At 53.1% G+C, this 9926-nt stretch overlaps 1 protein-coding gene across 1 annotated transcript; it reads right to left on the bottom strand.

The window, feature by feature from the left end:
• Nucleotides 1-1711: 1711 nt before the first annotated feature.
• On the bottom strand, nt 1712-9776 carry EXOSC5 (exosome component 5). Its single transcript, XM_059045362.2, has 6 exons — nt 9613-9776; nt 5875-5988; nt 5004-5125; nt 3840-3980; nt 2760-2849; nt 1712-2116 (listed from the first exon to the last, which is right to left on the bottom strand). The coding sequence occupies exons 1-6, from the start codon at nt 9758-9760 to the stop codon at nt 2024-2026; spliced, it is 708 nt and encodes a 235-aa protein (XP_058901345.1). The 5' UTR covers nt 9761-9776; the 3' UTR covers nt 1712-2023.
• Nucleotides 9777-9926: the final 150 nt, after the last annotated feature.

The raw sequence follows: 9926 nt of genomic DNA, 5'->3' as shown, positions 1-9926 counted from the left end.
AAAGTCTGGTCTCCCCATCTCTTGGCTTCACTGCACAGGCTCCGCCTCGCGGGGGAGGAGAATGGAGCAGGCAGCTCTGGTACCCCAAAGGTCCTCTTCCCCAGGCACCCTCTCAGTGGCCCACCCGGGCTAGGAGGCAGCCCCACTACATAGCCTGAGATTGGGAGGGATGGGGCCTTGAGGCCTCAAAGTGCTGTCACTCTGGCAGGCCAAACAGCCCTGTTCTGAGCTTGTCAGAGGTACATTAAATGGAGCCTGATATTACCAAGTAATAAAGTGAGAGTGGTTTCGTTTTTTCATTCCACTCAATGCCATTTAATCTTGCTAGAAGCAAGCACTATTCCGTTTGTGCTCTCCTGTGCATCTTCACGGAGTGTAATTTCCAGCTAAAGATATTTGTGCATTTCCTTCTTGTTTACTGGGGATGAATATGACACCTGCTCAAAGGGGCAATTGTGGGCACTGTGTGGGCCAGTTTAAGCATGTGAAGTGTGCAGCAGAGGGCCCCCAGATGTGTCATAAAACCCTAAACGTCAGTGGCAGACAGGATCTGGCAGCCATGTGGCCCACCCGTGGGAACGTCATTCCTTGCTGGATGCTAGCGTGACCTTGGCTCCTGCCCCCTGAATGTGAGGGTGGGGACCAGTCAAATCAGAATTGAAAATACACCCATTTCCAAAAGCCCCTTAGGGGGTGCTGTCACCCCTGAGAGAGAACCAACAGGCCTTGGCCACTTCCTTTCACAGACAGGGACCCATGGTCCAGAATGTGCTGGCACCTCCAGTGTTTGTCTGCATAGTGAGGGCTCTGGGTCTGGACATTTTTTTTGTGGTCGCACCAAGTGGCACGTGGGATCCCCAACTATGGATCGAAGCCTTGCCCCCTGCAGCGGACGCGTGGAGTCTTAACTGCTGGACAGCCAGGGAAGTCCCTGGGTCTGGACTCTTGAGTGGGACCCGTGCTCCACCACTTAACTAGCTGGTGACCTCTGGTGGTTAACTGGCTTCTGAGCTTGTTCCCTTATTCGTTCTTGAATTTTATTTATTGTTTTGGCTGTGTTGTCTTCGTTACTGCACGCAGGCTCTCTCTAGTTGCGGCGAGCGGGGGATACTCTTGTGGAGCACGGGCTCTAGGCGCGTGGGCTCAGCAGCTGTGGCACGTGGGCACAGTAGTTGTGGCTCGAGGGCTCTAGAGCACAGGTTCAACAGTTGTGTTTCACGGGCTTAAGTGCTCCTTGGCATGTGGGATCTTCCCGGACCAGGGCTCGAACCCGTGTCCCCTGCATTGGCAGGTGGATTCGTAACCACTGCGCCACCAGGGAAGTCCCTTGTTTCCTTACCTTAAAACAGAGACTGTAACAACAGCCACACCTCACAGGGTTGTCGGGTGGGTAAAAGCAGCATTCAGAGCCAGATTCCCCTCCAAGGCCCACAAAGCCCACGGCCTCCCCGACCATCTCCTTACCCTCCCCTTAGTCCTCCGATCCAGCCACACTTGCCACCTTGCTGGTCCTTGAAACTCTGCCCGTCTCTGCCAGGGGGTCCTCCCCCCACATGTCCACGAGTCCCTGAGTTAGCTCCTGGCCTCCTCCTGGGCTTCCCTCAGATGTTCCCCTCTCCACGGAGGTGTCCCCGACTGATGTATTAAATCTGCCCTCCCCCCGACTCACCTAAACCCGTCTTCCCTGTTTGTTTTTAAATAGCATCCACCATCCAAAAAACACCAATTTTATTTGTCCATCACGTCACTGCTCCTCGAACCTGGGACGTGGGCCTCATTCACTGCTGAGGCCTCAGCACCCAGCAGGGCCTGCACACTCTAACAGCAGTCCCACTTCACCCGGCTGTTAGAATGAGTAGATTCAGTCAATAAATGCACCATCCTACTAGTGTTTTCCTGGGGTGGGGTGGGGTGTGTGCCCCCCGGGCCCAGGGGCTGGCTATAGCCACTTTCTCAGCAGGGCCGGGCTACCAGTTTATTTGATGCTGGAGGTGGTGGGAGGGGCAGCTTGCCGCAGCGTGCCTCAGCTCTTGGAGTATCGCCTCTGCAGAGATTCCCGGTAGAAGCGGAAGACATGCTGGGAGGCAGCCTGGGCTGCAGCCAGGCACTGCTGGAGCTGGGAAGGGAGAGGGGCTCAGTGCTGCGGCCCAGGCCTGCACCCACACGGCCTGATGGGCCCCACCTCCCTGTTCACCGGGAGCCCCGCCCCCCAAGGGGAGGCAGGTCGAGAGGGGATTACTCCCTGTGCATTTCCTTCTTCCCCACTTCATGGGCTCCTTCAAGGGGAAGGCCTCAGGGGTCAGGTTCCAGCAGCTCCAGGCCTTCAGACCAAAAGCATCAGGCATCCTGACCCCTGGACGTGACCCCAACCTTGTTGAGCTCCGGGGCCAGATTGGAATATTAGAGCCACAGGCCCTGTGACTCCAAATAGTCTTAAAAGCCATGGAACCTGAGACCCCAAATCTTTACTGCCTTGTATACCTGGATTCATAGGAGGGCCAGGTGGGAAATATTCTTGGAGACCATTTGGCCCAACAGGTGCCCCCATCTCTTGATTTCAACCTGTGCCCCTCTTCTCATAAATTGGTCCTCCCTTTAAAATTCCCACAAAGGTTTCTATGGGTGCAAAGTTTGAAAACTCCTATTTACAGAAGGGATGCAAGGACGGGGCCTTCCTTAAGCTTCCTAGGATTGGGACAGGACCTCATGTCAGGTGGGTGGGAAGGATCTGGCATTCACCCCCAATTGCACACTGGTACCTCAGCATCAGAGTAGAGCCCCTTGGTGGTGGACATCAGCAGCTTCCGTTCCACGCTGTCAAGTGCAAAGGTCAGGACTGCCCGGGCCTCCTAGGGTTGAGGGGTACAAGGTGGGGGACCTGGGACTCTCTCCTCAGACACAATCTCAGCTGGTCCCAAAGAGGGGGCTTGCTCTTCACTCACGTATCAAGTGTATTTTTTTTTCTTTTTGGTCTACATACCACCCCTTCCCTGCTTCCTTGAGTAATCGCTACCCATGCCAAATTCTACCACATGGTTCTGACAGGGGCTTCAGAGCACAGTATCCTGTGCCACAGGGGCAGCAGCCACAGTGCCAGGCATTCCCCGGTGCCTCCCATCTCCCTGCAGCGCTCTGTACCCCTGGCGCTGGAAGCCAGCAAACTATATTTCCCAGATTCCCCTGCCAGTTAGGTTCTACCAGGAATCTGGAGGGAGACTGGGAGGGAGAAGAGAGCATCCTGGTCCTCATTGCAGCAGGAGTTGGGGGTATATCACCTGCCACAGGAGGCATGGAGATGGGGTGGGTTCTGGACTTCAGCAGCCAGGGCAAAGCCAGGCCATCTCTGTGCATCTAGATCTGACTGCACCAGTGTCTCCACCAGTACAGAGCAGGAGCTGGCTTCCGGCTTCTAATCTCTGGGTGTCCTCTCTTCTTCCCTTCTGCTCCTTCAGCTCTTCCAATATGGTTGTAACTAGTTCCCTGCATTAATTTCTGTCTGAAATCCCCCAAGGGGTTTCTGCTTTCCCGACTGGATGTGACTGTCATAGTCCTGAGCAGATAACTGGGAATAAACAGAACCCCAGCACACTGTGACCTTGAACCAATGAAGAAAAAACTCTTTCCTCCTTTGCTTTTGTTTTTGAACCTCTTAAAATCAATTCCCTTTTTGCTTCAGCAGGTTAGAGTTGGGTTTCTAGCACTTGCGCAGATGAACAGGGCAGAGCTTGCCAGCTGAGACTGAGGTGGTACAAGCCAACTGTTTTGGAAAAGTGAGGCCTAGAGGAGGAGAGGAAGAGTGTCTGCCCAAGGCCTTTTACCACCCTGCCCTTCATACCTACCTTTTCTTGCTTGGTTGTGGGGTCCAGCAGGAGGGTCCCATCAGAGTCCAGAGCACAGGTGACCCCACAGAAGAGGGCCCGCATGGGCACACCTGCATCCACCAGTGCCATGCAGGCGGCATTCAGGCAACAGGCCAGGAGCTGAGTGCCACAGGCAGTGGTTAAGAGTTTCTTTTTTTTCTTCCTTTTTTTTGGGCTGCACTGTGAAGCTTGTGGGATCTTAGTTCCCCAACCAGGGATTGAACCCAGGCCCTCAGCAGTGAGAGAGCAGAGTCCTAACCACTGGACCACCGGGGAATTCCCAGGTTAAGAGTTTCTACTGGAGGGCTGGTCAGCAGAACATATCCATGCCTCCATTCACCCTGCCAGTGCCTGTAGCAGACATCACTAATTGATCACAGAAAGGCAGAGTAGTTCTGGGATCAAGTATCCTTGGGTCCCAGACCTGAATTTGCCACCTCTAAGCTGTGTGACCTTGAGCAAGTTACGTATTCCCTCTGAGCCTCAAGCAGGGATCACAACGATATTCAACAGATATGCACCTTCAGGGAAACGGAGGGAAGGAGCTTTCCAAGATCACACAAGTAGGCAGTGGCAGAGCCAGGCCTGGAGCTGGGGTATCTAGAGCATGCAGTGCTACCAGGAGATAGAAGGGCAGGGTGACAGAGGGAGGGGTCGGTGTCCTCAGGGAGCCCACAGTCCAGGGGAGAGGTGTGGCCCTGGCATAGTGCAAGGTGAGCACAGGCCCCAGTCAGATAGCTGGCCCCACCTCAGTTTCCTCAAGTTTTTCCTCCCCAGGGCCCAGCTTCACAATCAGTCAGTCCCACCTCTGCCACTGACCTTCCATTGCCTCCCATCTGTGAAATGGGTTCGCAATAGTCCTCCTTTTCCCTCATCTGTGAAGTGTCTGACCAACGCAGGGCCATGCACCTGCAAAGCCGTCTAGAAATGCCCATTTCTGGTCCTTGGCCTCTACCTTTCTCTACCTCTACCCAAACCACAGCGATCTTTCAAGGCTGACCTGCTGAACCTAAGGTTCTACCTGCTCAGGGCTCCCCCGGTGTTGAGCCTCAAATCCAAGCTCAGGGTCAGAGTTGAGGTCACTGGCACAGGCTTTGGATTCTGGAGGACTTCCTGGAGGAGGTGGCCTGGAGGAAAGGATACAGAGCCAGCATCACTGACGACCTGCAGCACCACGGTTATAGAGGTGCGGGGGTGCAGAGCTCCCAGCACCACCGCTTCACACGTGTTTCTGATCAGCCGCTCCCGGCTCTTCTCCGCTACGCCTGGGGAAATCAGGGGTGGGGTGGGGTTGTCAGGTTCTTCCCTTCCATCTGGCTCACCTTCCTCCATATGCCCCACCCAAGCCCTCTGGAAAAGGGCCTGTAGTTCCAGGCTGGGTTGCTGGAAGACCCTGAATGGATGACAGAGGAGTCCCAGTGGGAAGGAGGCAGGGCCTGACTGCCACCCACACGACCCCTGCCACTTCCAGCACCCACCAAGGGAACCTCCCGGGGAGGAAAACCTTTGAGCTCCCATGTCTAGTGCTGCTGTCCACCCCCATCCCAGTGGGCCCAGCCCTGGGGAGTGAGGGGGGGCAGAGTAAAAGAGTGGAAAAACAGGTTAATGGAAAGGAGGAGAGATGCAGCCAGAAAAGAGGAGGGGAAAGTGAAGATGGAGAGAGACAGGGAGAAAGAGAGAAAAGTGACAGAAACAGGGACTCAGAAGCAGAGAGGTGGAGAAAGAGACAGAAATAGCTAAGGGCAGGGGACTTCCCTGGTGGTCCAGTGGGTAAGATTCCACGCACCCAATGCAGGGGTCCCAGGTTCGATCCCTGGTCGGGGAACTAGATTCCACATGCATGCCACAACTAAGAGCCCGTATGACGTATGATGCAACTAAGACCCGGCACAGCCAAAATAAATAAATAAATAAATAAAAAGGAAAGAAACAGCTGAGGGGTGATGAGAGGGAGGGGGGGGGGTGGAGACCAGGAAAAGCAGTGAGGGAGACACCGGGCGAGAGGCCCAATTACCAGGCAGACCGATCTTCGGCCTCAGGGTCACCTCCAGTGTGGCCTTGTTGAAGATCTCTTTGCTGACTTTCACCTCTGCTGGCCCGTACACGCCTGCCAGGACGGAGGTATCCCCTGGGGAGACAGCATGGGAGGCCTCACCCAAATCTTCTCTGCCTCTGGGGCCCAACTCCTGGCACTTAACATTGTGGGCCCTGAGCCAGGTGGCCAGGGCTGCCCACATCACCCTCACTGTGGCCCACCATTTGTTGGTAGTGATTCTTTGAGCACTTGCTTCACTCCTCTGCCTCCACTTCCTCATCTGTAAAATGGGGTTAACTACAGTACCTCCCTCACAGCTGTGAGGGTTACATGAGATAAAAAGAAAACCACTTATGACTGTGCCTGTAAATGCTGAGTGCCCAAAAGACTTTAGCTATTATTATAGCCTTTAATGGGAAGTTCTTCCTGAGAGCTAAACTTTCTCCCTCTTACTGCTGCTGGTCCCAACTTCTCCATCCAAAGCTTCCCTTAGCCCAGCTCTCTTCCCCCAGGCTCACATCCCCAAACTCTGCAGCAGTCAGGACACCTGAGAAGGAGATAAATATCTGGGGGTGGGTCCTGACACCTGCTTATTTCCTCCTGGCTCTGTAACCTCAGCTGATTCTTCTCACTTCTCTGGGCCTTAGTTTCACCATCTGCAGAATGAGGAGACTGGACCTCAGCAGCAGCTTGCAAACTTTTCTGACCCTAACTCCCAATAAGAAATACATTTTAGAGCAGGACCTAAAACTCACCCAAATCTGTGTGCATGTAAATGGAACAAAAGCCTCACAAAACAACTCTTACCGTTATTGCTTTGACATACTCTGATATCTTCTACTCTATTCCAGTTAAAAATAACGACTAATGACGCAGTGGTTCTCAACCCTGGCTGCACAATGGACTCACTGTGTAGCTTTAAAAGATACTGATGCCCAGGTCCCTCCCCCGGAGAGCCTAATTCCATTGCTGGGGGTTGGGGCTCAGGCACCAGCAGCCTCAGAGCTCCACAGGCCATTCTACTGTGGAGCTGGGCCTGCAACCTGCAGTGGGAAGAAACGGAGCTCCAGCAAAGCTTCAAAACACTGGCCTGCAATCAGAATCACCACAGCAATTAATTCAAACATGTAGAGGGCCAGCCTTAGTTGGAGTGGGTAGGTTCTGAGGCTTTACATTTTTAACCTCATCAGAGATTCTGAGGCCAGAAGCACGTGGGACACACTTCTGGAGGTCTGCAAAGGACCCTGCTCCAGGGTCCTGGGCTTTGGGGTTTTAGAACACAAAAAGGGCTCAGTATTTCTTAAGCTCTAAGAAACTCCAGGCATCTGCATTTAGCAAGAGAGCTAAGCCTTGGGGAGGTCCCGGGTAGAGGCCTTTTTTTCCCTGGGGTTGGGGAGGAGGAGCTGCCACACAATGGAGGGGACTCTCTTGGCTCCAGGAGAATGTACCCGAAGGGGGAAATTATCCAAGTAGAACTAGATCCACACTGGGGCCTTCCTTCCTGTAACTCCAGATGAGCTGTCTGTGGTTCACGTGAGCACAAGAGTCCCTCCCCTCTGGACCCCACATCCATCTAACTCCTGCCCCATTTATCTGATCCTCTTACAGCAAAGCTCCTGAAGAGCTGTCTCCATTCACTGACTCTTTCTTTTCCTCCTTGACCTCATCCCTCCACCAAAACAGCTCTTGACTACGCCACCAATGACATACGTCCAAGTTGTCAACCCACAGCTCTAGTCCATCCTCACGTGATGCTGCCTCTTAGTAGGACTAATGCAGTTGGTTAGCCCTTACAGCTCAAACACGTTCTTCTCTGGGCTCCAGGTCACCGCCCTCTCTTGGTTTTCCTCCTACCTTACTAGCTGCTCCTCCTCAGTGTCTTTTCCTAGCTCTGCACAAGCTAGAAGACCCAGGGCTTAGTCCTGGAACCGCTTCTCTTCTCCATCTATACTAATTTTTTTGGTGATCTCATCCAGTCGGTAGCTTGAAATACCATTTATAGCCGAAGGATTCCAAATTCCAGACTTGTATGTCCTACTGCCCAGTCCACATTGCCACAGGGATGTCTACTAGGCATTGTAAAGTTAACGTTCCAAACTGAACTCATCTTCTCCCAGCACAGCTGATCTGGGAAAAAAATTTTCGCGTTATCCCTGACTCTTTTTTTCATATCCCCAAACCAAACCATCTGCAAAATCTGTCAGTTTTACTTTCAGAATGTCACCACCTGCACTGCTTCCACTCTGGTCTGAGCCACCCTCGCCTCCCCCTTCCCCCCTCTAACCTCAACAGTGCAGCCAGACAGATTCTGTTAATATATTCAGATCATGTCACATGGCTCCATTTTCAATCACTAGGCCTTACAAGACAGGCAGGCCTCCTTACCTCCCTCCTGCCTCCTGTCTCTGCTGCAGCCACACTTGTCCCCTGACTATTCCTCACCAGGCAAGTTTTGGCCTCAGGGCCTTTACCCCTGTGGTTCCCAATGCTTGGTAAGCTTTCCTCTTGATCTCTTTAGGGTTTGCTCCCTTATCTTTAGGTTTTTATTCAAAAGGTACCATCTCAGTGAAGCCTTTCCTTACCATCCTAATTAAGACTGCAACCCTCTCTGGCGCACCCTAGTCCTCTTCCCTACTATATTTTTCTCCACAGCATTTTACTATATATTTTACTTAGTTATCTTTTGTCTGTTTCTTTGACTAGAATGTAAACTCCATTAGGGCAGGGATTAAAAAAAAATTTTATCTATGTATTCTCAGTGCTAGCAAAAATACATGTGTTCGGGCTTCCCTGGTGGCGCAGTGGTTGAGAGTCCGCCTGCCGATGCAGGGGACACGGGTTCGTGCCCCGGTCCGGGAAGATCCCACATGCCGCAGAGCGGCTGGGCCCCTGAGCCATGGCTGCTGAGCGTGCGCGTCCGGAGCCTGTGCTCCACAACGGGAGAGGCCACAACAGTGAGAGGCCCGCGTACCGCAAAACAAAAACAAAAACAAAAACATGTGTTCAATGAAGGAATGAATGAAAGCAGGTTCTGTACCTGGGTCTGAGATAATGCCCTAAGGCAGGGCCTGAAGCATTTATGGGGGTGATCCTTAGGCCTGTCTCCAGAGGAATACTTCCCGGGGTCAGGGACGTGAGTCTAGTCTGAGAATTATTTAGCTAGGGTAAGGGGATATTTACCTAATAGGTAAGACCTGCTCCAATCTTAGGGATATAGAAAGAGTTGTGTATCCCAGTCAAAGGGATATTTACCCAAAGGGTGGGGGTGGGGCTGGGGACATCACCCTCAATCTGATAAGTATCTACTTCGGTAGAAGATCTGTCACGGGTCCAGAGAGTAATTAAACCGCTAGTGATGATTTGCCAGTCTACCGGGTATTTATGCGAACAAAGGGGTTTGCCTCACTCTGGGATGTATGGGTGCGTGTGTGGGAGGCGGGGAAGGAACCTAGTCAAGGGAAACACCCGGGTAAGGAGATTTCCCTATTCTGGAGTATTCATTCTTAAGAAGAGGTCTGCCCCTCTGTCATTCTGAGTACTTACCGAAGTGGAAATATCTTCTCCCGGCTAGTCTGGAAGGAGAGGTATATGTCTACTGACGTATGCAGTAGTATCCACCCCGGCAAGAATTGCACCAGTCCAGGAGGAATATTTACCAGCTAGCACAGTACACTGTAACCGCGCCCTAAAACGAATACGACCTCGGTAAGTTCCTACCTTGCAGGAAAGAGGCCGAGCCATCGGGCCGGGACAACAAATTCTGTTCGCAGGCAAAGTGTCGGAGGCTACAACCGGGGCCCCGAGGGCCGGACTCTATTCCAGACTCAGCGCGGATCTTAGTTTCAGTCTGCGTCGCCCCCTCCATCACCCCTGAGCCCACGTGCAGCGGGGACTGTCGCTTCCGCCCAGAAGCGCGCGCTTGCGTACAGACTGCGTACCTAGTGCGCACGCGCCGATCCGCTCTGTTTGGGGGGTGGGGTGGGCGGGGGTTTCTCCAGGATCGGCGCCCGCACGTGGCTCCGCGTTTACTA

This window comes from Kogia breviceps, chromosome 18, assembly GCF_026419965.1.
Source record: "Kogia breviceps isolate mKogBre1 chromosome 18, mKogBre1 haplotype 1, whole genome shotgun sequence".
Lineage (NCBI taxonomy): Eukaryota > Metazoa > Chordata > Mammalia > Artiodactyla > Physeteridae > Kogia > Kogia breviceps.
The sequence above is the reverse complement of the archived record's forward strand: the minus strand, read 5'-3'. Positions and strand labels throughout refer to the sequence as shown.